Raw genomic sequence first — 27,474 nt, forward strand, 5'->3', positions numbered from 1 at the left:
CGGGCCTGGACGTTATGTGGGTAGGGAGGAAATGAGACAGGATGAGAGGAACACCACCCTTGTGATCCAGCTTCCTTCCCAACACTTGGAAAGGGTGGTGTGGAGTCTTCTCTGGTTTCCCTCAACCAGTCAGAGAAACAGCTCTAGTCTGAGGCCTATTCAGCCTGGAGAGGGGAGCAGCAATGGGTCTGTAATCACAATGAACTGGTCAGAGAGGGAGCTGGGATCCGCTCCAATATCAAAGGCAGTAGAAGCCTCTGCAAGTAAAGGTAGCGATCTCCTTGGCCCTGACCATTTAGCCTCCAGCCTTGGTCCCTGACACCAACCTGTCATCCAGCTCCATGGCTCAGGGTCAGGGAAGCCCGGTCAGGTTTCTAGTCCTGTGGCCAGAGTTGTTATGCATTTTTGGGTAAGGTTTAAAACCACACTTGCCTCATGCCTTTACTATGGGAATGAATGAGAACTGCTGGAGGCCACAGAAAGATGCAGTAGCTTCCAGAAGACAGATTCCAGTCCGCAGGCTGGAATCTCAGAGTTGAGTCATGACCAGCCATCAGTTATTCTATTCATTTCTCTTTCATCTATTCATCCATCTTCCATCCATCCATCCAACCATTTTCCATCCATCCATTTTCCATCCATCCATCTTCCATCTATCTATCCACTCATCCATCCATCCATCAATCCATCCAATTATCTGGACTGACTTCCTTCTTCTTCTCCTTTTCTCCCTCTCTTCCTCTCTTTCCTACCTTCCAAGAAATATTTGTTTAGAATCTGTTATATACCAGGTTTCTCAGATGTGGCAGATTTCTTCAAAGTGTCAGAAGCTTCCCAGGAGAAAACTTAGTCCCTCATGGAGCCCCAAATCAGCTCCTCTCTGCCCTAAGCATCTCCCATGAATGAAAGAGCAGCTCCTGGTCTGATATTGCTGGGCCTCCCACATTGTCTGAGACCCTCACAAATGCAGGAAGCAGAGAGGAGAAGCCAAATTGTACATTTAGTTTGAATCTCCAAGCCCCATTTTATAGAGGGATATTCTATCATCTAAGATGCCCTAAACAGAAGTAGAATATTTTATTGCAGTGGTCTGCTTACTGGTCTCCCTGCTTCCAGACTCCCCACACCCTGATCTCTGCCCCTCACCACGATCAGACTGATTTTTCTTCAGTGTTCCTGTCCTTGTCTCTCTCCTGCCTAAAGTCCTTCACTGGCTCCACATCACCTATAAGCCAGAGTTCAAGCTCTTTAACACGACCCAAAAGGATCTTTATGATCTGACCCCAGGTGCCTCCTTAGCCCAGGCCCTCCCTGCTCAGGTCATATATTGATACTCTATACTCCAACAGTGCCAAACTACCTATAATTTGCCAGGCACTCCATACTTTCCAATATGTTAATCCCTCTACCCGGAACTTCTTAAAATTACTCCAGTCTCTGTATTTCCCTTGAACTGTGCATATTCTTCTATCGTTATGCTTATCACCCTGTATTGTAATTTATTTGCTCAGGTCTGTCTTTCTTGCCGGATGGTGAGCTCTTTGAGTACAAGGACTGTGAGTTCTTCAGCTTTGTGTCTCAGTCCTAGCACAGTGCCTGGTATCTAGAAGGCATTCAATATGTATTTGTGGGGTGAATGGAAGGCAGGATGGAAGATGGATGAGAGCCGTCTTAGAAAAAGCTTAGCCTGAGGACAAGGTAGTTAAAGTGCCCATGTAATAGACCCCCTGGAGAAGATGACAAATGGCCTCTTCCTGAAAGCTCAGGCCCTTGAGGAGAGGACCGAGCTGTAGCCTAGGTGCTTAAGCCAGGAATGGGGAACTTTGGGATAACACAATGACTTCTGGGGGTCACTTCCCTTTTCCTCTAGATAAAAGGACTTTGGGGAGAGAGCTGGCCGGGAGCACCTGTGCCAGGAGGGTTACGGTGCAGAATCTGCTCAGGGCTCTGTGCCCAAACCCACAGTTTGCTGGTCCAACAAACGCTCTCCTCTTCTTCCTGCAGAGCCTCCTCCCAAGACGCGTCCATCTCTGGTTCTGGGAAGACTTCTCACAGTCCGTGCTGCAGTCATCTTCCTGATGCTGGTCCTGGTCGCCTCCGTCCTGCTGCAGGCCATTCTCTGTAAGTCCTCAGCTTCCACCTGGGCTCCATCCTTCTCCATGGCCAGTCGGCTCCCTCTCTCCCCCGCTCTCTGGTGGTCTCTCCTGCCTCTGGCTTTTTCATTTGTCTTGTTTCCCCTCTTTCCACGTGCAGTCAGAAAGTCCCCTCCCACCTCCACACCCCCGCCGTCCCCCGTAAGATCAGCTGCTGCTCCTTCCTTTACAATTCTGGGGAGATTCTCCTGACGGGGATCAGCATGCTTGTGCTCTAGGACACGCTCTTTAGTCCCCAAGAAATGTTCGCCCATCTTCATCCTGTGTCATTTCCTCCTTCCTCTCTGAGTTTCGTGTCCCTTTGATCGAGAGCCTTGTGGGTAGCCCCCAACAGTGAGCATGATGTTTCCTGACCCCACAAGGGATGGTGTCCCAACTGTATCCTCAGCCCTAACTGACTAGATGGAGAACCTGGCCAACAGGTTAGGGTTAGGGTTAGGGTTAGTGTTAGGGATCACTGCCCCCCCACCACAGGACCCCTTCTCTTCACTCTCCTGCTCCCACAAAGGTCATGTCAAGGGAGACTTCCTACTTCTTCACTGGATGTGTGATGTATCTTTCTCCCTCTTCTGGCTTTGCCAAGCCTCATGGCCTCTGCTTCTTCTTCCTCTCATTAGGTCTCCAGAAAGCAGGTGGAGGGAACATCTGCACTCTCCCTTCAAGGCCTCGGGACATATTTGGTCTTGGACTTGGACTTGGTCTTGGACTTGAGCAGAGTCTCCTCTGCTTTGAGCCCACTTGGCTTATTTTTGGTTTCCTCTGTGGCCTGTGGCCTGAACAGAGTGTGACAGGGGGTGGGACAAGGGAAGAGAAGAAGTGGTTTCGTAATTCTCCCTTTTTGTATTCTCTGGAGAAGAGATCACCTCCAGATTAGAAGTCTGCATAGGCTCTCCCTTCCATAGCCGCGAGGGGCTTATGGGTAGTCATAAGCCGTGCGGCCTAGAGGGACATGGGAAATATGACAAAGTGGTGTTTGAAGGCATCCCTTTACCAAATGTGCCGTGAACATGCAAAGAAAATTTAGAACTGGATTCTAACCCCCTCTTCTGCTTACCCGTGAGAGTCTCTAACAGAGAGCCCGTGTTTTGTCGATCTTTGCATGATCTGCCTCTCCCAGAGTTCCTGGTGCACGGAAGGCGCCCATCGCATGTTTGTTGAATGAATTCATTACGAATGAGTGGAGGGTAGGCAACTGCTCCTTGGGTTGGGTCCTTGGGAAGCTTGAGCCCATCCCTTCCCTCCCCTTCCTTTTATTACCCTGGCAACAGCCCCACTCCAGTCCCTGGGGATCCCCTTGGCTGACCTCTTGACTGTCTCATATCCAGATCCCTGGTTTATGGGCACAGTATCGGATGTCAAGACCAATGCCCAGTTGCTGAAAGGTCGTGTGGACAACATCAGCACCCTGAGCTCTGAAATAAAGAGGAATAGAGGTGGCGTGGCGGCAGCTGGCTTTCAGGTCCAGATGGTGAATGCCAGCCTGGATCGTGTGCGTTCTCAGATCCGGAGGTTGGAAACCAGCGTGAAGGAAGCCAATGCGCGGCTGCAGATGCTAACAAGTAGTTGGGAAGAAGTCGATAAGTTCAATGCTCAAATCCCGGAGCTAAAAAGAGATTTGGATAAAGCCAGTGCTTTAAACGCAAAGGTCCGGGGACTCCAGGGAGGTTTGGAGAATATCAGCCAGTTGTTGCAACAGCAAAGTACGTGACTCAGAAAAGAACGTTGCAAGTTGACCAGTGGCCCGTGGGACCTTGCCAGTCTTAGGCATGACATCACTGGGCTGGTGTGTGTGAAGGGAAGGGAGAGAGGAGCAGGGCAGCCATGGCTGGAAAGTTAAGAAGAGAGGGCTCAGCACTGGGTTTGGGGAGGGCTTAGGGGCTGTTCAGGAGAGAAGGCACTAGGGACCAGCCAGGGTTCCCACACCAAGGCATAGACTATGAAGGCATTAGGGAGTCTCTTTGTCCTGATCCAAAGCCAGCCATTTTCCATTAGTCTCTACCTAGAGCCCAGGGGCTCAGACACTTGTGATGGCCAATGGAAAATTACTCCTCCTCACAAGAGAGACAGATTCCTGATTCAGCCTCTCTCGCTCTCCCCTCTCTGAGCCCAGAGACTCTACCAATCTCAGTCAGACTTTCAGGATCTGAGGGAATGTCCCCAAGCTCCTACACAAGGACCCAAAGACCCCCAGAGCCCAGCCCCATTCACTCTGTCTCTGGGATCCCACTCAAGGATCCCTACCTAGCCAGCACCAGAGAAAACAGGAACACCAGAGTACATATTTCACTCTTGTTCTCCAGATGACATCCTACAGATGGTTTCTCAAGGCTGGAAGTACTTCAGGGGGAACTTCTATTACTCTTCTCAAGTCACAAGGACCTGGTACAGTGCCCAGCAGTTCTGCTTGTCCAGGGATTCACACTTGACTTCAGTGACCTCAGAGAGTGAACAGGTGAGTGCTGTCCTGTGGGCTCTAGGAAAGGGGTGTATAGGTAGCTGTATCAGGCAGGATGGGCAAGATTATGCTGCAGTGACAAAAATCCCCAAATATCAGTAATTCTTCAGAATTACTTCTCACTTGTACACTGCATGTCCAATGAGGGTCAGCAAAGGGTTCTGCTCACTGTGGTTACTCAGGGCTTAGGTCAAAGGAGATTTCATCTCAACATATGTTTCCACAATTGCTGAGGTGAGAAAAGGGAACATGGCACATTGTGTGTTGGCTCTTAAAGCTTCTGCTCGAAGCAACGGACATCGCTTCAGCTCACATTTCATTGACCAAATAAATGATGCAGTATTTGTAGCTTCAAAGAGGGCAGGGTAGTACAATCTTTCCATGTGCCCAGAAAATAGAAATATTTGTGAATAGAATTAATGACACTGTCTAACCCAAGAAGTCCCGTACCTGTTGAGGCAGAATATTGAACGAGCTCCTTTCATCTGGAGGTGGGCTAGCAGAGCAGGTGAGATCGTGGGCTCTGGAGTCAGAGTCTAGAGTCCTAACCCTGTGTCTGTGGGTTCAGGGGCTGTCGCTGAGGATGGGTGAAGAACACCCAGAGAGACAGATGCTCCAACTCGGAGTCGTGGCAGCACCTCTGCTCATTCTGTCTCTCTGCAGGAGTTTCTCTACAGGACTGCAGGCGGACTTCTCTATTGGATCGGCCTGAGCAAAGCAGGGAGTGAGGGGTACTGGTACTGGGTGGATGACTCGCTGTTCAACAAGGTCCAGAGTGTGAAGTAAGCCCCAAGAACCCTCCTTCCCAGACTGACTTTCTTGGGCCAGGGCCAGGGCATGAAGAGTGGAGTGATAGTTCCTACTGACCACAGGGTTTGTGATTCTTCCCCATCCTCGGGCGGCAGGAGCATTGAACAGAGATCTAGCTGACCTCTGCCACTAATTGGCCGTGAAACTGGGGACAAATTCATGGCCTCTCAGTGCCCTCTGGGGTTTGGCACCATGGCCGTCCACCCAGACTTGGCAGGGACCTCGTTCTAAGTTTAGGTCTTTGCACTGTGTGTTCCTGTAGGGCCTTGAGAGTTGTGGGCTGGTGTGGCCCTGACTTGGGGGGTGATTGCAGGCTTAGAGGTTGACAGATCACTGGTCCCCTTCCTCTCAGGCATGGGAAAACTTGAGATGCTATCAACCGGCACCAAAGCTGGGGTTGAACTCTCTCAGTTATTCATTGGAAATACGTTTTTCTTTGTTTTTTTCCTTTCATAGGTTCTGGATTCCAGGTGAGCCCAACAACACTGGGAACAATGAACACTGTGCCGATATAAAGATGTCCTCATCGCAGTCATGGAATGATGCCTCCTGTGACAATGAATTTCTTTTTATCTGTGAACGACCCTACACGCCATCAGAACCATGTCAGGACTGGCCCCCAAGCTCGAACTTTAAACTCCAATGCTTGTTGAATTCAAGGAAATGCGGCTCTCTCCTTCATACTCCAGGGTGATTTTGAACTTTAATTTTTCTTGTTTCGAAATTGTCTTGAAGGCATCCGGGAGTCTATCTGCCTTGGCTAGGAGTTCTCTGACCCCACAGAGTCAGCTGAAATGGAAAGGAGATCTTGGGTTGAAATGGGAGCTGAGGGTGGAGAGGATTAGAAGTTCACTAATTCACCCAGTGAGGTGAATCAGAACCTGCAATCTGGGGCAGCACCCTGGGGCGTCCCATCCCTTCAGAGAAGCCTCATCTTCACTGCATGAAAGTCGCTTCGACCACCCAAGCAACTGTCTGGAGACTGAGACTCAGGGCTTTTCTGGTTGACTCCCCAGAATTCCCAGTTGCCTGCTGAGGTGGCTGTGTTCTCAGTGGGAAGAGCTCTGCTCTTGGAGACCCTGTTCATGTCATGTACCCATCGCCCCCTACATCCACATCCTCTGAGATCTGAGACCCTTCCTCCCTGGGACGGGCTTGACTGGTTCAGATCTGGGGCTGAAATGGGAATGTGTCTCCTTAGAGCTGGACCAGCGTCCATGCGCTTCTCCCTCCCCCTCACTCGCTAAACTCTGGGACCCAGTCCGTCTGCCGAGCCCTTCTGCCTCCCCTCCTCTTTCTTCTGCATCTCCTCTCTCCCCAGAGGGCAGGGGAAGGGGCCTTCAGTGAAGAGGGCACCTCTGAGCTTCATTAGAATAAAATGCTGCCTGGGAAAAGGTCAGTCTCTTTTGTTGTTTTCTTCCCGCGGGTACAGGTGAATGTGCGGGGAACAACATCTGCTCTCCCGGACATGAAGTTCTGGGGTGTCCTCAGGAAACAGTTGGGGGTTCAAAATAACAGAGTAGGAATGTTCCAGCCCCAGAAAGGCCATGAAGTATGAGTAGTACTGATCTCTGGCTTTTATTGAAATGCAGCAGAGCTAACACTGCAGTGTCTGCAGTGTCACGACCCTCCTGGTGGTCTTTCCTCCCAGATGTTCATGGACCATCTTTTGTTCTCTGCCTTTGCTCCCGATGGGGAGACACATCAGGTTTCCCACTCTTCACAGAGACCGTGATCACAGACATCGGGTCCAAATCCCCCATCCAGGGGCCGAGGCAGGAATCCAGGCCCGCACCAGACAGGAGAGGAGCAGAGAGGAAGCAGAAAGGGTGCGGTGTGAGTGTGGGGTGGGCTCAGCAGAGCGGTCCTCCCCTCCTTGGGGTCCTAGTTAGGTGTCCTCTTTAGGGTCCTGGGGAGGGGACGTTTTCCTTCAGTGACTGTGACCAGCAGCCTGGTGTTCTGGGTGCAAAGGGGTCGGGGCTAAGGTCAGGGGCATTAGGAGGAATCTTGAAGGAACATGGGACAATTGGGGTTTTTAAAATATGGTGATGGACGAGGGATGGGCAGTCAGCAATGGCGTCCACGAGGGAGCATTTGTTAGGCCAGCTCCAGGGACATCTGAGGTCTGAGGGGGCAAGGGCGTCAGGGAAGTGAAGACGGGCAAGTTCACAGGGGTGGATGTGTCGGCATGGAAGGCATCTATGTCTTCTCTAAGAAATACTTGGTTGTTTCTACTCTTCATAATTCGAAGTAGCAAGTTACGGGAGGATGTTATTTCTTCCCAGTGTCGGCTATGTGCTCACAGCACAAGCTGATGTAGAAATGAAATACAAGTTGTGGGCTCAGGGTTGCCTCTAGGGAACTATCCCATTGTGTGTCCAAACATGACACTGCTCTCCATCTTGCTGTCACGCCTGGCGTGTTAGTCGCCACGTCTGGGCTGCCACGCTGAGTAGCACGTGACCCTGCCCCACGCTCCAGCTCCTTCCCTGAGGTGGGCACTTGTCACCAGGGCAGCGGTTTCAGAGGCTTGCATTGTAAGGCCTAAAATTTCACTTATTGCCATGATATTTTCTGAGGCTTACAGGACCTCAAAAGCCTGACTTTGAGTTTCCCAGCTCTCACCAGATATGTCCCCACACCTGGCCAATTCCCCTTAACTGGACCAGCTGCACTCCACCCAGTCTTCAACCTACTGGGTTCCGCTAACCTGCTAGTCCAGAAACTGTTCAAACAAGCCCATCACATCCTCCTGCAGAACCAGGGACACACTATCCTCTTGTTGCTGCAAAGCCGGCCTCTCACGGCTCTTGTTGGTTCCCTCTGCTCCTGGGTGTGACCCCCGTGTGGCCCTGCAGGGTATGCAGTGTCCTCCTCCGGACTGTGACAGTATGTGACTAGTAAACTGCTGTGAATATTATCTGCCCAGCGTCAGATGTCATGTGTTTGGCCATCTTGTATTATTTGGGGCAGGAGATGCCTCCCTCACTGACTGAATGCATCCCCTCACAATTCATATGTTAAAACCCTAACCCCCACTGGGATGGTATTAGGAGATGGGGCCTGTAGGAGGTAATTAAGTCACCAGGGTGGAGCCCTCATGATGGGATTCGTGCTCTTATAAGAAGAGACATGAGGGGCTTCCCTGGTGGTCCAGTGGGTAAGACTCCATGCTCCCAATGCAGGGGGCTTGGGTTCCATCCGTGGTCTGAGAACTAGATCCCGCATGCTGCAACGAAGATGCCACGGGCCACAACTAAGACCTGGTGCGGCCAAAGTAAATAACTAAATTTTTTTTTTAAAAGAAGAGACATGAGAACTTGCCTCTCTCTGTCTGCTCTCCATCCTGTGAGTTTACAACGGAAGACAGCCATCCGCAAACCAGGAACATAGCCCTCACCAGGGACTGAGTCTGCCAGCATCCTGACCTTGGACTTCCCAGCCTCCAGAACCGTGAGAAAGAAATTTCTCTTGTGTAAGCCTCTTAGACTGGGATGTTTTTGCTATAACAGCCTGAATTGACTAAGACACTCACCACTGGGGTAAATAGGAAGTGATAAGAACAAGGCTGGCCAGGAATCTCTGGTTGGTCCTGATGTGAAGGGATGAATGGGACTCTCTGAACACTTCTCTGGAAAAGAATTTGAACTTGGAAATACCCAGGGATTGAGGCAGTTAACAGAGAGAAGTTGAGTTGGAAGGGCCCTGAGTTAGAGAAAGGCTGGAGGGGCCACCATGGGGCACCTGCAGAAACTAAGAATACGCGGAAGCTGTGAGGCAGAGAAGCAAAGCACATGAGGAATATATCTGGCAGAGAAAAGAGAATGGTGCAGAGGGGGGAATAGGCGAGACACAGAGGGGAGGGCAGCAGAGTGAAGGCCCAAGAGCCAGGCTGCTGAGGTTCCTGGAATCACCTCAGAAGCAGTCCAGCCCTCCTGACACTCCTGGGTCCTGTGCACGTGTATCCTGCGATACGACCTGCCCCCATGACCCTGCTCATTGCTTTTTCTGCAAACTGAAGGAGCCTGGGTCAGTGAGGATGTATTTTTATTTGGAGGCTGTGCCCCACTCTGTAACCAACCAGTGTAGCATTGCCAGGCCCTCCTCCCTTCAGGAAACTGGGACGGCTGCTGCTTTGCCTTGCCGTGTGACCTTGGCTCACTTACCCCCGCAGGCAGGGCTTACCTCTCCAGTGAGGTCACTACACGGGTACCTGCCCTTCTGCTGGCAGTGGGTCCTTACCCAAGAAGTCCAGCATTGACAGAGCTTTAGTCCTTGTCTCAGGTCATGGACACGATAATATGTCTAATGAAATTCCAGGATTGTTTCCATTATAAGCTGGAAAGTTGGGAGCCAAGGATGGGTGAGAATTTTGTCTCATCCAACTTGGGTATTTATTTTATTATAGTATTATACATTTTTTCTGATTCTGCAGGCTAACAATGATTGACATGCCTTCTCTGAATGTTGCAATGAAATGCTGTTGAAAAAATCTATATTTTTGTATTTGAATACAAAGAAGAGGAGAAAAAATCTTTGACCCACTCTTACTGACTGACTGATCCTAGCTCTTGTGAGCAGGTACATGCTATAATATTTTATTTTTCTGTTTTATGCTTTATTTGTCTATGCATCTATGTATCTATCTATCTTCCTTCTTTCCCCTCGTTCCTCCCTCCCTCTTCCTTCCTTCCTCCCTTCCTTCCCCTCCCCTCCCCTTCCCTCCCTCCCTCCTTCCCTCCCTTCCTTCCTTCCTTCCTTCCTTTCTTCCTTCCTTCCTTCCTTTCTTCCTTCCCTCCCTCCCTCCTTCCCTCCCTCCTTCCTTCCTTCCTTCTTTTTTTCTCTTTCTCACATCATGCCACAAAGCTATCTGTCTCCAGCCCTGCCCTTGGCTGCCTCTGCTTTGGCGCTGATGCCAGGCGGACTCTCCCCAGTGGTGATCTGGGTAGCTCCAAGCTTAGAACCTCACAGCTCTGTAACTTCAGAGGAAAGAATTTCCCCTTTCCAATAGTTTCAGCAAAAGCCCAGCATTGGGTCACATGCCCAGCCCTGAAGCAGTAATGGAGGTCAGGGAGATGGGTTATGTTGATTGAGCCATAGGCTTAATCCTGGGCATTGGGTACGGGCTCAGCCTCACCCCTGCCAGAAGACTGAGCACGAAGGCAGGATGGTTCTCAAGACTAATCCCGGGAGAGATGCCTGAAGGAGCGAGACTGTTAGTTCACAGCTGCCCAGGGCCCTGCTTGCAGCCGTGGGTCTCTTCCTTCCATCGAAACTGTGGGATCAGCCACTCCCAGCTGTTCACCCTGTGTTGTCAGGGGTTGATATGGCTGATCAAAAACTTCTGGGGTGTCTGAAGCTAAGGGTCTGCATCTCTAGGAGGACGGCCCTGTACCATTCAGCAGAGACAGGGACAACCAACCTGTGAGAGGTCCTGACCAATGAGTGGTTCTAAGTGTTAATGTATAAGATGTCCATTTGATTTTTTCTGGCCAGAGAACAGAGAAACCTCTCGCAAGGATTAGAAACCTCCTGGTGCTTCTTTCCTGCTAGCAGATTATGTTCTTGTGGGAGAAGTAAGAGCTGGGAGCCTGGAGTGGGGAGGGGATTGGGCACAGGGAAGGGGGCGAGAGGAGGAGTCCTGCTGATCAAGCCTGGAGGACTGTGCCCCTTCCTGGCCCAGACCTCGCCCTTCTAGCTGAGCAAGGGTTCTCCAAAGTTCTGCTTTTGAGGTTCTCTCAGCTTTTCAGGCCCAGGAGGAAACAGCTCCTGAGAGGGCTGACGTGGGCCCTTCCTGTATGTGGGGAAACAGAAACCAAGGCAGGCCCTTTCTTTTCTGCTGCTCCCCTGGGCCTCTTACAAACCTCTTGGAGGGTACCTCTGGCAGCTCCCCTCCCACTTGGACACTCCTGGGGTCTCAGGCAGTGCTGTTATGGACTTCACATTTTCCTGTGTCCTCTCCTATCTGCTCAGCTTTCAACTGGCAGGAGGTAGCAGGCTTGTGGATGGTGGCTCTGTATTCTCCACACACACACACACACACGCACATATACACATACCACGCATATATACACACATATATACACATATAAACACATACACATATCACACACACACACACCACACATACACACATATACGCACACCACACATAAACCTACACATATACACACATACACATATACACACACACACATATAAACACATACACACATATCACACACACACCACACCACACATAAACATACACACACACATATATGCACACCACACACCACACATAAACCTACACATATACACACACCACACATATATACACACACACATATAAACACACACACATACATACCATGCACAATATACTCATGCACACACGTATACACACATACATATATGCATACACACATATATCACACACATATACACATAATACACATAACCATATACGCAATATTTGGATACACAATACACAAATATACACATATACAAATATACACATGCACACATATATCACACAATACATATATACACATATACACACACACACACACACACACTGCCATAGCATCAGGAGCTGGGTGTAGGCAGGCACGCCCCTCCTCGCCCTGCCGACGAGCTGTGCTCCCGGCTGGCTGTGGCTGCGTTGACAGTGGCCGTCCATGACACAGGCTCCTGCTGGACCTAAGCTGCTCTCCTGGACTGGCCGCAGGAGGAGGCAACGTTCAGTGTGGCTTCTCCACCATGGAAGCCGGACGGTGGGCTTCTCAGGTGGTGCTCGGGGCCCTATGGGAGGCTGACTCCAGCATTTGGGAAAACACTGTGGGAATAAGATGCAGGGACTGAAGGTGAAAACGGGAAAAATCAACACAATTTGGATGGAACAAGCAACTTGCAAGGAAACTGACATCTCGTAAATGGGCCGCTGGTGAGATAGGGGACAAAGACATAATTAGATTTTCATGAGATAAAGAAAATGTGATCCATTTCGATAAGATTGTAACTCTGGACTGATGGGGAACCGACGAGCGAGAATCTACCGTCATCCTCAGAACAGACTTCAGGAGGGCTGCCTTGACTAGCCATTGGGGCTACTGATTCTGTCCAGCTGGTCACCCCCATGGGGGTGGGAACTTGGGGCTGCACAGCTCCACTGGGATGGCTCACTCCTAGGTCTTGGTCCAGAAGCAGCAGGAACCCCCTGACGCAGTGTTTGTTCCTCCTGGGAGTTACAGGTCTCATTGTAAAGCAGCACGTTGGCTTACCCTGCAGTTTCTTCTGAGTTAGTCCTGAACCTGATCAACTGAGGGGAGCACGGATGCAGTCAGCTTGAGGTGAGATCTTGGATTACGTTAGGTCCTCTTTGATATTTTCTGACATCACTTCTGACACTAGATGTGTGGTGTTTTCTGACATCGGCTGAGTGTCCTACAATTCAATTCAATTTTGACACTCACCCCTGGAGTTAGCACAGACCCCACAGGTGAGGGGCTCAGTCCCACAAGACCACCCCAACTTCAGATGCCAGGTGCAAGCAGGCTCTCCAGGCAGCCACACTTCTGCCCAGACGACAGCAAATCTGGGGAACCCCATGACCCGTCTCAGGTCGATAATTCACTAGAGTGACTCACAGAACTCAGGAAAACACTGTAATTACTTTTTTTTTTTTTTTTTTTTTTTTTTTTTTTGCGGTACGCGGGCCTCTCACTGCTGTGGCCCCTCCCGTTGCGGAGCACAGGCTCCGGACACGCAGGCTCAGCGGCCATGGCTCACGGGCCCAGCCGCTCCACGGCATGTGAGATCTTCCCGGACTGGGGCACGAACCCATGTCCCCTGCATCGGCAGGCGGACTCTCAACCACTGCGTCACCAGGGAAGCCCTGTAATTACTATTAAAGTTTACGATGAAGGATACAAATGAAGGGTCCCATGCAGGGGTACAGAGGTACAGAAGGGGCCTGGCAGCATGGGAGCCTCTGTCCCCATGGAGGTGGGGTGCAACGCCCTTCTAGTATGTAGGCGTGTTCACCAGCCAGGAAACTTCTTGAAAACTCCTTGAATCTCTCTTGGTGTTTATGAGCTTTTATAACCCAATAAGAGAGGTGAGAGTTTAGTCTTTCTGAGACTATCTCCCATCTAGAAGCTAACTAGGGGTGTATTCTCAGTTCCCTTGTTAGCATAAACTCAAGTGTTGTTGAAAAGGGTTTGTTTTGAATAACAAAAGACACTCCTGTCTCTCAGAAAATTCCAAGCGTTTTAGGAGCTCTGTTCTAGGGACCGGGATTGAGACGAAATAAGTTTTTTATTCCACTAGAATCCCTTTCTTGTCATGCCAGGTGTGAGGTCCTGAGTGGGCAGAGAGTCACCTCAGCCCTTCCTTTGACCTGCAAACACCTGCTTACACTGACCCAGCCTCCTCCCTTACCTGACCTCCTGTTATTTAAGAGCGTCTGGGGCTGGGATTAAGAGTCAGCCATGGGTCACAAGGATGTTTTTTCTGCAAAGCTGAGAAAGAACCCCTGACCCCCTCCTAAGTGGCCGGTGAAAAGTGTCTGTGACATTGAGGCAGAGGTTAGTGTTTGGGGCTACACTGGAGCACGGAGAGGGGGAGGACGGGCCTGAGGGGAGGGCAGAAGCTGGTGCGGAGGGAGCGGGAGAATGGGGGTGCAGACTGGCGCCTGGGAGACTTGAGGGGAAGAGCCCAGATGGGGCGCTTCTGCAAAGTCAGCAGCGGAGGGAGGCAGGCAGAGCTGGTTAGGAATGACTCAGGAGCATATAAATCCGGGTATCGCAGCTTCACTTCCCACCACTGCTGGCCCGCAGCGTGACCTTTAGGAGCCCGGGGCAGGGAGTAGTACTGGAGGATGAAGGAAGCAGAGATGAGGGGTGACGAGGTCCACTTCTGCACAGGCAACCAGAGTGTCTCCCTGTGCTCCCGAGGTGAGAAAACTGGGGCCCCAGCCCGTCCTCGCCAGGGACTGGCCTGCTGGGCCCCAGCCCCCCGCCAGTTTCCTCAGCCCCTGCTTGGCAGGCTCAGTGCTGGCTCAGCTTCCAGAATTAGCAGGCAGGGCAGAAGGTGAGGCAGGTGAGGACAGAGAGCCTGCGGCCCACACCCAGTCTCCATGTGAAATCTCCCCGGACCCTTTTCCTTGGGGATGGCAACCTGGCGAGAGAAAGAGAGTGAACTTTGAATTTAGGGGGACTGGTTTTGAATCCCATCTCTGCACACTGGGCTGGTCCCATGAGGCCTTAGGGACTCGTCTCTCCCCCTTGTAGTGGGTTTCCCTGTACACTCAGCCCCCAGACTCCCAGGCATAGCCTTTTTAGGACACCCATGGGGGACTTTCTGACCCAGCCAGGGAGGCTCCAGGACTGACCCATGTCAGCCCCCAAGGGCTCTGCGTCTCACCACAGTCAGGATCGATGGAGAAAGGCTGGCCCTGGGGCGCTGAGGTCAGAGTTCCTGCTGGGTCTCCTGCCCTCCCTTCTTTCTGCTTTCATTCAAACGACACCTTGGTTGTGCCAGGTTCTGTGCCCTGTGCACGCCTTCCAGGCTCCAGGCCGTGGTCTTCTCTTAGCCTTTATGTTGCTACCACAGCCTCCACGAGCCCTGGTGCACGTCTGCGAGCACTCATTGCCCTTCCCCAAGGTTAAGTGTGGCAAGTGTTCTCAGCCCCAGCGGGCAGCCAGGAGAGGGAGTCCAAGAGGCGGAGCCTGTCTGCCCGCACAGCACAGTCTCGTCCCGGACCCTGGCTTCTCCCCTGCAGGGCTGGACCCCGGGGCAGTGGCTCCTGCAGCCCCCAAGATGCCGAGGCGTTTGCAGGCCATCCTGGCCTTTCTGGCCGCGACCGTGGTCTCCTCTCTTGTGGCTCTCTTCGTTGTGGGTAAGCTCCTAGGTGACCCGAACTCGGCTGACTCTCTCTCCTTCCTGCCTCAAGGTCCCAAAGCGCCCCAGATGTACGCCCTCTACTCCCAGGAGGGTCACTCCACCTCTAGTCCCAGGCCCGAACCAGAGCTTTCCTGGGACCTGACCAAGGCCTGTCCAAGGGGAACCTCCCAAGAGATGAGGCCCATGAGGGGAGCTCTGAGGGGTCGTTGGTGCCGTCTTCCCCCATCCCCTCTGGAACCCTGAGTGGAGGTAGGGCAGCCTGTTCCTCCAGGCTCAGTGCTGAGGGATTATGCCGACCTGGGAATGGGGTATCTCAGCTCTACAGCACCGAAGACCTGCACTGGAGACATACGCCTCGCTCCAAGAGTTTCCGGAACACAACAGTACTGGGCAGTTCCTCAAGGCACACGACTGTAAGTAGCCACAGTAGGGGGTGGGTGGGAGGGAGCTGGGACCTTGGATGCCCAGACCCTTCGGACACGCTTCTTCCCTGATACCCTCAGGGCCACGCTCCTCACAGAAAGGCATTATCTTGCTTTTTCTTTAAATGGATTTTTTGAGGTATAATTGGCACATAATACAGTATACATATTTAAAGCCTACAAACTAAGTTTTGACATACGTATAAACACGTGAAACATCATCACCATCAAGATAATGAACATATTCAACACCGTCCCCGCAAAGTTCACTTGTACCCTTTGTCATCCTCCTTTCGTTCCCAGGCAACCACTGACCTGCTTGCTGTAATATAGATTACTCGGCTTTTTCTAGAGTTTTATATGAAAGGATTTATAGTACATACTCTTTTTTTGACCTTTATCGGTCACGTGATTTGCGAATATTTTCTTTTAGTCTGTGGTTTGTCTTTTTATTCTCTTAACAAGATTTAAATTTTGCTGAAGTCTAATTTATCCACTTTTTATTTCTTTTACGGATTGTCCTTTTGGTCTGTATCTAAGAAATCTGCCTATACCAAGGTCACAGAGACATTCTCCTATGTTTCCTTCTGGAAATTTTATAGTTTTTGGGTTTTACATTTAGGTCTATGATTCATTTTGAGTTAATTTTTTGAATAATGATGCAAAGTTTGGTTTGAAGTTCATTTTCTCTTTTTGCATATGGGTATACAATTGTAGAAACAATTATCCTTTCTCCTTTGTATCTTTGTTGGAAATCAATTGTCCGTACATGTGTGGGTTCGCTATTCTGTTCCATTGATCTAAGGCCCTTCTGGTCTTACCTCAGCACAGTGGCTGAGGTCTCACACACTTACCTAGGCAGGGCTTTAGAAATAGGGCAGGAATCCTCCAGAAAGGGTCCTTGCCTACTTGGGTTCTTCTCCCTATTCCTGAAAGGAGGCTGGAATGGGAGCCTCACATCATGAATGTCTGAACTTACGTCCTAGCTCATGAGGTTCACAGAGGGTGTTAGAAGAACCAGAGACAGTGGCAGGTGGGTTTGGTGGGAAAAGCCATGCAGATGGAAGGGGCTACAGAGTTTCCTTGAATGACCCCAATGACCAAAGCCTTTCACTCAGGTCTCCCACATCCTCAAATGGTTCTATAGGGACCCTTGCCCTACATAACATTGGGGGTGCCAGCCCTTTAAAAGGCTGTTGCAGCTCAGGGTTCAGTGTCACCTGGAGGACTTCCACCATAGCCTTATGATTGAGCAGAATGCTTCCTCCACGGGTACCTATTTTATTTTGTTTCTGTTTTTTTCACCCCATGGATTTGTGATCAGAAACTTTCTAAAATTTCTATATTTGTGGCCTACATGTTTTTGTGGGGTTTTTTTGCGGTACGCGGGCCTCTCACCATTGTGGGGCATGAACCCACGTCCCCTGCATCGGCAGGTGGACTCTCAACCACTGCGCCACCAGGGAAGCCCTGGCCTACATGTTTTTTAGGTAGTAAAAATTGTGTATCAAGAGGCTTCACGCTTAGTGTACAAATACAGTGTAGGACTAAATATGGGCTTTATTCTTACCTATTTTCTTTACCATAATGACCCATCTAGTGGTGAAATTTCAGTGGAATTAAACATCAACAGCTGTCAATGATAGCATCAGTTATTTTCAAGTTCAATTACAATGGCAAAATAATCCAGTAGGCAAGTATTTCAATCCTTCTGCTCCCCAGTTCACATGGGATAGTTAAGTAGGCCTTTATTTCGTTTTTGGGTTTACATTCTCAGGCGGCCATTCCCAGGGTCTGGGTGGCTACAGGCTTCTTGAGGAGAACTCATAGACATTTCCCTTGGAAATCTTAAGAACACTCTGGTTGGCCCATGTAATGAATGGCTTCCCTATGTAATGGGCCTCTTAGCTGCCTTCTCCATTTCCTCCCTCCAGATCCCTACCACTTTGGCAGGGAGGCAGAGCTGCAAGAGGCTATCCAGATGTTTAAAGGGCATGTGGAGAATTCCAGCACCTGGAGCGTGGAGATCCAGATGTTGACGTACAGGGTGGACAATGTCAGTTCTCAGATCCAGATGCTCGGTGGTCATCTGGAAAATGCCAGTGTTGACCTCCAGATGGTAAAAGACATCTTAAAGGATGCCAGCACCTTGAGTTTCCAGACCCAGATGTTAAGAAGTTCGTTGGAGGGGACCACTTCTGAGATGCAGAAGCTAAAGGGAGATCTGGAAGACACACAAGCTTCACATTCCCAGATCCAGAGTTTCTTAAGAAGCGGTTTAGAAAACACTAGCACTGAGCTCCATATGTTAAGCAGAGGCTTAGAAAATGCCAACACGGAGATCCAGGTGTTGAAGGCGGGGTTAGAAACGGCAGATGCTCAGGTCCGATTGGCAAACAGTAGTTTAAAGAATGTTAATGCCCAGATCCATGTTTTGAGAGGCGATCTGGATAGTGTCAATGATTTAAGGGCCCAGCAGAAAGTTTTAAGAAGTAGTTTGGAAGGTGCTACTGCTGAGATGCAGAAGCTAAAGGGAAGTCTGCAAAATACAAATGCTTTAAACTCCCAGACCCAGACCTTTATAAAAGGCAGTTTAGGCAACACCAGTGCTGAGATTCAGGTATTAAGAGGTCATTTGGAAAGGGCTGGTGATGAGATTCGCCTGTTAAAAGGAGATTTGGAAACTGTCACTGCCCAGACCCAAACAGTAAATGGTCGCCTGGAACAGACAGACGCTCAGATGCGAGTATTAAAAACAGAGCTAGAAAGCGCCATTGCCTTAAGTTCCAAGATTCAGGTGTTAGATGGTCTTTTGAGAAACGCCAGCCGAGAGATACAGACCTTAAAACAAGGAATGAAGGATGCTGCGGCCTTAAATTCCAAGACCCAGATGTTAGAGAGAAATCTGCAGGAGGCCAGAGCTGAGGTCCACAGGTTGAAAGAGGATTTGGAGAACACCAAAGCAATGACTACGAAAATCCAGGAGGAGCAGGGTAGCCTGGAGACCCTCCGCGCAGCGTCTGCTTCACAGGAGCAGCTCCAGAGGACCCAAAGTAAGTTAGAGGCGGGGCTGGGGAGGGTAGAGTCTCCTGTCCCTTCAGCCTTTTGATTACTTCTACATGCACCCCCCTGGGAAGAAGTGTGGGTGCTGGAGAGGGTCTGGACCCCACCAAAGGCGGCATAATCCCTGCTTATCATCTGACCAGAGTGACAAAACAAACATCTGGGAAACAAATGAGATCTGGTGGAGGTGTGTAACAGGGACAGAGTGTGCTAGCAGGGCCTTATTTCCGTCTTCCTGCTAGCCCAGATGCTGTGATTTTCCTCAAGTTGTTCACCTTCTCTGACCTTCACTTTTCTCATCTGCAAAGTGGAGACACTAATATCTGCTTCCAGTGAGGATCAAATGAGTTAACACATATAAAGCATTTAACTAAGTACCCAGCATTCTTGCATTCATCTGACAAAAATGTTTTGAGGCCCTAGGATGTGTCAGGAGCATAAAGATGAACAAGATGTGATGCCTACCCTTGAAGCTTGCAGGCGGGTAGAGCAGCCTTGCACAAAAGGCATAAGAGGTGCTATGTTGGGAGCAGGTCTAAAAACTGGGGTTGGGGAGGAGCAAAAAAGAAGGAAAAGAAGGGATCTTCACCGGGCTGATGTCCTCTGGTGTAGACAAGGATCTTCCAAGGGGGGAGGAAATCTTCCGGGGGAGAAAGGATCAAAAGATGCTTCGATGGTAATTTGGCCCTTGAACTGAGTCCTGAAGGACCAGTAGGTGCTCGCCAAGCAGATAGGATAAGGGAACAGCAGGTCACAGGCATGGAGATGTGAACCATGAGGTTCCAGAAACTTCAGGCAGTTCTGTCTGACAGGACTGTGGCCAAGTGGGTGGTTGATGAGGCACAGGCTGAAAGGACAGTAGGCAGGGGCCAGAGTGGTGGCTTTCAAACTGTTTTGAATGTAACTACAGCATGAAATCCATCTTACATTGTGACCCAGTGTAATTATGTGTCACACACACACACACTCACACACACACACACACACACATTTCAGAAAGCAAAACTTTTACCACACGAATGATAATATTTTATAATCTATTATTTATAATAGATTATAATCTACTTTAATATTTTATAATATTATTTATTATTATTATAAAATATTATTTTCTAATCTATTCTCCAAAAAACCCTACAACCTGAGTACAACCCATTAGTGGGTTGATGACTGTGGCTGGAAAAACACTATGTGAAGAAGGAAGGCAGACCTGGAGAGACACCAGCTAGATGCGGAAGGCCTCTGAGCTTGGATTTCTTTTTTTTTTAATGTATTTTTAAATTTTTAAAAAAATGTTTACTTATTTGGCTTCATTGGATCTTAGTTGTGGCACACGGACTCTTTAGTTGCGGCATGCGAACTCTTCGTTGCGGCATGTGGGATCTAGTTCCCTGACCAGGGATTGAACCCAGCCCCTCTGCATTGGGAGTACAGAGTCTTAGCCACTGGACCACCAGGGAAGTCCCTGAGCTGGGGTTTTGTCCTTCAGGAAATGAGGATCTATCGAAGGGCTTCAAGGGGGCTGGCTAGATGGGTCTCCAGGCTGAGACAGGGAATAAAAGAGGAAGACAAGCAGCAAGATTTGGACATGCTGAGTCTGAGATGCTTTGGGGGTATTCAAGTGGCCATCATCTGCAGGCTGTCTGGAGAGTAGGAGAGGGGCCCTGCTGTGCACAGAGATGCAGGAGCCCTGGGTGTGCTGGTTCTGGTTGTGGCAGTGGGAGTGGGGAGTTTGCATGAGATAAAACGCTTCGTGAGGAGGAGGCTGAGGGTGGAAACAGGAAGTCAACCTTTAGGTGGCAAGAAGGGAAAGAGGTGTTTTTGAAGGATACTGGAGAAGGCAGTCTCAGAGGCAGGAGGAGAACTAGGAGATGTGCAGTTGGGGAAGCCAAGGAAGGAGAGCATTTCAAGAAGGGAGTGGCTAATTCTGGCAAATATCTAAGAGAGGCCAGGTAAAAAAATCAATAAGCAACCGCTAACTTCAGGCAATTAGTAAGTCATTGGAATAAAGTTTCAGTGGAGAGTTGTATGTGGCCTGGAGGCCAGACCATGGTCAGTGGGGCGTGAATGAGAGATCAGGTGCCCAAGTCATTCAGGGGTCTTAGCTGAGAAGAGGAGAGAGATGAGGCCAAGGTGAAGGGGATGGAAGGGTAGAAGGGGGGATTAAAAAACAACCTGTATCTTTCATACTAATATCACAAAACTTACATATTAATTATAGACAATGTGGCAAATATTGAAAAATAGAAAGATGAGACTATGACAACTTGTATTTCTGTAAAAATGTCCATTTCTACAATAAGAACCCACTGCTAATATTTTGGTGTACTTCCTTGAGAGGGTTTTTCTAAATTAGGATAGGCTTGATCTGCGGGTCAGAAAAAGGCACCAGCGAAGAGGGAGGAGATTGAAGGAGAGAGAGACCCGGGGGGTGGGGTGGGGTTGGGGAGACAGTGGTGGATGGGGGGAGACAGAAAGAGAGAGAGAGGAGAGAATGAAATGCACAGCTGAGTGATTGGCCTTGAAGGGTTGGGATAGTACTTGAACCTCTGAGGCTGGGAGGGGAGGAGGTGTGGAAGTAGATGTTCACCCAGGTTTGCAGATGTGGGTACACGACACTGAGGGAGCTGGATATTTAGTGGTGTCTCTGCAGAGCAGGAGGTCCCTGGTGAGAGAAGAGGGAGGGAGTTGTGAGGGAGGGGGCCGTTTGGAGCATCTGCTGAAAAGATGGGGCTGACAAATGAGGGGCTTGACAGACAGCGCTGAGGACCAACTCTACTGTTTTGCTCTGCTGCCCTCTGTCAGGAGCCTGGAAGTCTTCTCTTCTTAATGGCTCTCCTATGCTGTCCTCTTAACTCCCTCCTATATCTTGCTACTGCTTTGGTACGGACCAATGCTTCTCCTATATCTTGCTACTGCTTTGGTACGGACCAATGCTTCTCCACCTTGGGGACACACTGGAATCACCCAATGAGCTTTTCAAGAATGATGCCTGGAACGAACCTCCAGAACTCTGACTTTTCTTTGGGGAGAGGGGTGGTTCTGGGATGCAGCCTGGGCATCAGAGTTTTTTAAAAGCTCCCTAGGTGGTTCTAATGGGCAGTCGGGGCTAAGAACCATTGGTTTAACTTCTTCTTAAAGGGCCACACAGTCGATATTTTGGGCTTTTGGCCGAACAGTCTCTGTTGCAACATCTCTGCTGTTGTAATGATGAAGGAGCCAAAGACAGTCTGTAAACTAAAGGGCATGGCTGTGTTCCAATAAAACTTTATTTATAAAAAGAAGCTGCTGGTGGGCTGTAGTTTACCTAGTCCTTGGTTTAGACTGCTGTTTCTCAGACTTTGGAGTGTATCAGAATCACTTGTTAAAACGCAGATTGTCAAAAAACAATTTTGGATTCAGCGGGTCTGGGGTGAGTCTGAGAATCAGCATTTCTACCAAGTTCCCAGGTGCTGATGCTGCCGGTCCTGGGACCACACTTTGAGAACCCCTGGTTTACACACTCACCATTTATTATTCAGACATTGCAGTTGTGTTGTAATCGGTGTCTCTGGCCCGATTAAGATTGCCTTCTTCCTGTTGAGCGTCCACACCGTTACCAGGCTGACATTTTTACAGTGCAAATCTAAGCATATAACGATCCTTCTTTAAAACCCTTCAGGGCTTCCCACTGCTCACAGGAAAAATCTTCCAAACTCCTTTACATGGGATGTGCGATCTTGTGCTGGTGAACCTGTCCGTGTTCATTTCCCATCCCTTGTGCACTGACCGTTCCAGTACTTGAACAGATCAGGCTATGCCAGGCTGTTTCACGCCTTCATGCTTTTGCGACTACTCTGTCCCCTGCCTGGAATGCTCTCCTTGGCACTGCCTATCTGGAACACTCTTCCTCAGTCTTTTAAGACTCAGCTCAAGTGACCTCTCACCTAAGGTGTCCTTCCTGAGCCCCACTTCCAGCCCAGGTGAAATAGACCACACCCTCTTTTGTGCCTCTAACATGCAACGGTTTTCAATCAATGCATCTTCAACACCGTTTTGAGCATCTGTCTCATTTACTAGACAGTGATTTCCTTGAGGGCATGAATCATGTCTTACTGATTTCTCTATAACAGTCCCTGATCCATAGAAGTTGAGGAATGTTGAACAGAAGAATAGATGAATGAATAAGTGAGTCTATTTTGGCACCATTTCAAGCAGCTGTGATAAGGATGATGTTAAAGAAGAGAGAGTGTCAGGACAGGAGAGATGAAACAGCTGAACGAATCAGGGCGTGTGCTCACGGGATGAGCTATTAGAGTCTGAAATTGTGAGGTCAGGCAGACCAGGGGATGAAAAGGTCCCAAGTGTGGTCCTGGGTGTGGGCAGCTGAAGTGGATGGAGATGAAATCAAGGAAATGAGGGACGCTACAGGTTGGCTGCGAACTCTCCCAGGGAAATGGCAGGAATCGAGGTGCAGAGAACTGTCAGGTGATAGCAATGAGTTGGGAAAGAGGGTAGTATAGCTAGGAAGCAGGAGCCTCGAAAGAGCATTGCTGGGTAGCAGAGCTGTCTGAATATCCCCGGAGTGACGGAGCCAGATGTCCTGAGCCGCTGCTGGGCAGTGGGCTGGGGGTGAACCCTCCCAGGCCGTGCCCCTGTAGCACTGGGCATCAAGCATTGCATGGGCTTGTGACCCTCAGTGGTCAGTCCCTGGACAGATCAGGGTCCACAGCCAACTCCTGGTTCTCTCTCCTCCCCTACCTTTGCTCCAGATCAACTCCTCCAGCTGATCCTGCAAGGCTGGAAGTCCTACAGTGGGAGCTTGTATTACTTTTCTTTTGCCAAGAAGACCTGGCAGGAGGCTGAGCAGTTCTGTGTGTCCCAGGGAGCCCACCTGGCCTCGGTGACCTCTGAGGAGGAGCAGGTCAGAGCTGTGGGCTTGGGTGGTGTTGCAAGGGTTGATGGGATATCAGGGACTTCGGTGCTTTGGCCTTCCCCCTCTTGGAGTGGGCATGGCGGAGATCTTCATGCCTCCTCTGTCAGTCAGGGAGCAAATATTTAGTGAATTGTGACGAGCATCTTGCTCTGGACGTACAAGCACTGACAGCAAACCCCAATGTCCTTAGTGAATGAGGGAGACACCCAGAGGAGTCAGCAGAGAGGAAGGGCAGAGGGAGGTGGCACCCTTAGTGTGTTGGGTGCAACCTTCCCTCCCCATTCCCTCATTTTTCTCTCAGTCTTCCTCTCTAGTTGTCAATCTTGATTTTAATGTCAGTTCCTCTAATGGCTATGGAAGGTCCATGAGCAGAAGATGCAGGCTTCTTGGGAAGGCCAGACACACATATGAGTTTGAGGACCACCAAAGGCAATAGAGCCCTAGAGTGGCCCATATGCCGAAGCTTCTTATCAGAAGTTACTAAGGTTATTGACAAGGGCCCACTGTAGGTTTGGTCAAATTTAACTTACAGACCTGTCCAACCCTTGTGATTCTCCTGAGACTGTTCTTGTCTGTCCGCCAAAGGACATGCTATTTTGTAAAACACATCTTCTTAAAAAAACTGTGACCAGATCTGTCTTTGTCCCAGTAAGGCCACACTCCTCACCAGGTCAACATGGGAGAGCTGGACTTCCCTGAGGTGACCTGGCTGCTGCCCTAGATCTGGAAAACCATGGAACGCATAGGGAGGGGGCCCAGCTCCTGGAAAGTGGGCTTTATGTCCCTGGGACTAGGGAGGGCGTGGCTTGGATTCCTCTTCCATGCGGCCTGGTGAACAAGCTCCTCACACGAGGTCACACGACCCTGCCTTTCCTCCACAGGCATTTCTGGTACAGTTCACGAGTGCCTCTTACCACTGGATTGGGCTCACTGACAGCGATTTTCAGGGCTTCTGGCGCTGGGCGGATGGCACACCATTCAACAGTGCCGGGAGCAGTGCGTGAGTCCAGCCACTGTCTGGTGCCGTCCCAGGCACTGTCTTGGGCAGGTCTGGCTAGAGACTCTGTCCTGTGTGTGTATCCCTGCCCATGAAGTGTTAGTGTTCTGTGTGATATATGTGTATGATGTGTGTGTGTGATGTGTGTGTATATATGATTGTGTGTGTGATGTGTGTGTATATATGATTGTGTGTGTGATGTGTGTGTGTGTATCATGTGTGTGGTGTGTGTATGATGTGTGTGTACACCAGCATAGCTGTGATCCTCGCCTGGACCCCTAAACGGGGGCATCAGAACAGGACAGGTCCTGGGACTGGTAGGCAGCCTATGAGTGGGTCTTTCTGTTTTGTTGTGTTTTGTTTGTTTTTGCCTATCCTATACCTTACTACTTAGGCCTGGTCCCAGGGAGCTTTGTCCCCATCTGAAGGTATCTGAATATGAATTCTGGGGTGGGGACTTGCAGCTTTAGACACCCTTCTCATCCCTCCATTCTCAGTAACTAAGGACAACCTCAGCAGAGCCATCCTGAGGACACCACTGGCCCCATCCTGGGGCTACCAGGGTATTAGGGACCTGTGTCACTTCAGCTCCTTATGCCACAGCAGGGCAAAGGGACACTTCTTTCATCTAGCATAATAAAGCCCTCTTGTTTCCAGGTTTTGGGACAGGAATCAGCCGGACAACTGGCTACACCAGAATGGGCATACGGAAGACTGTGTTCACATGCAGCGGAAGTGGAATGACATGTACTGTACCGCCCTCTACCAGTGGGTCTGCAAGAAGCCCATGGGCCGGATGTAGCCTGAAGGCAGGCGGAGCTGAGCCCCTTCTCCAGGATGCCTTGGGAGCCTCTGAACTCAGCTTGCTCTCTGGGGCCTTCCACTTGGCCTTTGTTTCTCCTGCCCTGTCCTTTTGAAAAAATCTTTCCAACATGTTTACCTCATGTGACCCAGCACAAGCAATATCTCCTCAAGGCAAGAGCCTTGTTTTGCCTCTGTATCTCCCTTGGCAACCAGCACAGGCCTGTCAGACAGCAGGTCCTCAATAAATACTCGGATGAAGGAAAGTTTAGACTTGTCTCTGTGACAGCTGCCAGGCTTGCTGCTCCCTGCCTTGGTTCTCCTTCCCTTGGGGTACTTTCTGTCTTGAAACAGGCATATCTTGTTTAAGGGCTTTATAGCTAGGAACTTCCAGTTGGTTTGTTGAAAACAGCAGAGGTTTAACACAAACTACAGGGACTTGGGAGGGGTACGAATTCCCAGAAAGTCATAGACACCCCAGGTGTTCTCTGTACTTTCTTTGTAGAAGGTGGGGCTGGAGCTGGATTTTTCCAGCCCTTTAAATAACTCCAAAAACTCATTTCTCTCGGGTTGCTGGCTTTATCTTGTCTTCGGACTTTTAACTCTCAGAGCCATTTCTCTGACTCTTCCTGTCCCCATTCACCCTTCCAGGGACTCAGCTTTCTGCCAGCTCAGCTTAGAATGAGAATTTCTAGACCAATTTTATTTTGCAGCAAATACTGGAATCGCATCGTAGGCCTGCCCAGGGAATGCTATGCAAAGTTCTGGAGCTCTTTCTCTTCACTACTCTCCTTTCCACTCTGCTCCCCAATTCTGGAATGCTCAGTCTCCCCAAACTCCCATCTTTCTCTCCTCAGCCTAGTGAGACTGCCGCGCTCTGTGTGGCACCCTTTCCCCTGCCCTGTGGTCTGGAAAAATCCACCAGGAAGAAATCCAGGGAGGGTCTTGGGCTCATCCAGTCAAATCCTGGTTTTGCTCTGCCTGTTATCCGATGTCTGAAAACAATAGTTGCATGTGTTTTGTCCAGTTTTCAGGTTGCTTACAGCAGAAGGGCTGGTCCAGTGACTCCGTCATGACCAGAATTAGAAACCTGTTCTTTTATGACATATTTGGCTGAAGTGGACTTTAATCCGTTTTTATTCATATTTTTCTTTTGGCTTTTCCTTTGGCTTTTTCTTTTATGGTTTCTTCCCTTTTTTTTTTAACATCTTTATTGGAGTATAATTGCTTTACATTGTTGTGTTAGTTGCTGCTGTATAACAGAGTGAATCAGCTCTAGGTATACATATATGCCCGTAACCCCTCCCTCCTGCGTCTCCCTCCCACCCTCCTTATCCCATCCCTCTAGGTGGTCACAAAGCACTGAGCTGATCTCCCTGTGCTATGCAGCTGCTTCCCACTAGCTATCTATTTTACGTTTGGTAGTGTATATATGTCCATGCCACTCTCTCACTTCGTCCCAGCTTACCCTTCCCCCTCCCCGTGTCCTCAAGTCCATTCTCTACATCTGCATCTTTATTCCTGTCCTGCCCCTAGGTTCTTCAGAACCATTGTTTTTTTTTTTTTAGATCCCATATATATGTGTTAGCATATGGTATTTGTTTTTCTCTTTCCGACTTACTTCACTCTGTATGACAGACTCTAGGTCTATCCACCTCACTACAAATAACTCAGTTTTGTTTCTTTTTACGGCTGAGTAATATTCCATTGTATATATGTGCCACATCTTTATCCATTCATCTGGCGATGGACCCTTAGGTTGCTTCCATGTCCTGGCTATTGTAAATAGAGCTGCAATGAACATTGTGGTACATGACTCTTTTTGAATTATGGTTTTCTCAGGGTATACGCCCAGGAATGGAATTGCTGGGTTGTATGGTAGTTCATTTTTAGTTTTTTAAGGAACCTCCATACTGTTCTCCATAGTGGCTGTATCAATTTACATTCCCACCAACAATGCAAGAGGCTTCCCT

General features: G+C 49.6%; 2 protein-coding genes across 5 annotated transcripts; both read left to right on the forward strand.

The window, feature by feature from the left end:
• The first annotated feature begins 1,529 nt into the window (after positions 1–1,529).
• CD207 (CD207 molecule) lies at positions 1,530–6,804 on the forward strand. Its single transcript, XM_033838478.2, has 6 exons — positions 1,530–1,556; positions 1,878–2,121; positions 3,479–3,853; positions 4,454–4,605; positions 5,272–5,390; positions 5,875–6,804. Exons 1-6 carry the CDS (start codon positions 1,530–1,532, stop codon positions 6,110–6,112), a joined length of 1,155 nt encoding a protein of 384 aa, XP_033694369.2. The 3' UTR covers positions 6,113–6,804.
• Positions 6,805–14,554: 7,750 nt separating this feature from the next.
• CLEC4F (C-type lectin domain family 4 member F) lies at positions 14,555–25,925 on the forward strand. 4 transcript variants are annotated; one of them, XM_073791741.1, is made up of 6 exons: positions 14,836–15,298; positions 15,621–15,716; positions 17,660–18,778; positions 23,540–23,691; positions 24,585–24,703; positions 25,358–25,918. In XM_073791741.1, exons 1-6 carry the CDS (start codon positions 14,998–15,000, stop codon positions 25,500–25,502), a joined length of 1,932 nt encoding a protein of 643 aa, XP_073647842.1. In that variant the 5' UTR covers positions 14,836–14,997; the 3' UTR covers positions 25,503–25,918. The 4 variants fall into 4 exon arrangements, with proteins under 4 accessions (XP_073647845.1, XP_073647844.1, XP_073647843.1 ...); XM_073791744.1 differs by lacking the exon at positions 24,585–24,703 and having other exon boundaries at positions 14,555–15,298; positions 25,358–25,592; XM_073791742.1 differs by lacking the exon at positions 15,621–15,716 and having other exon boundaries at positions 14,835–15,298; positions 25,358–25,919.
• The last annotated feature ends 1,549 nt before the right edge of the window (positions 25,926–27,474 follow it).

This window comes from Tursiops truncatus, chromosome 14, assembly GCF_011762595.2.
Source record: "Tursiops truncatus isolate mTurTru1 chromosome 14, mTurTru1.mat.Y, whole genome shotgun sequence".
In the NCBI taxonomy this organism is placed as follows: domain Eukaryota; kingdom Metazoa; phylum Chordata; class Mammalia; order Artiodactyla; family Delphinidae; genus Tursiops; species Tursiops truncatus.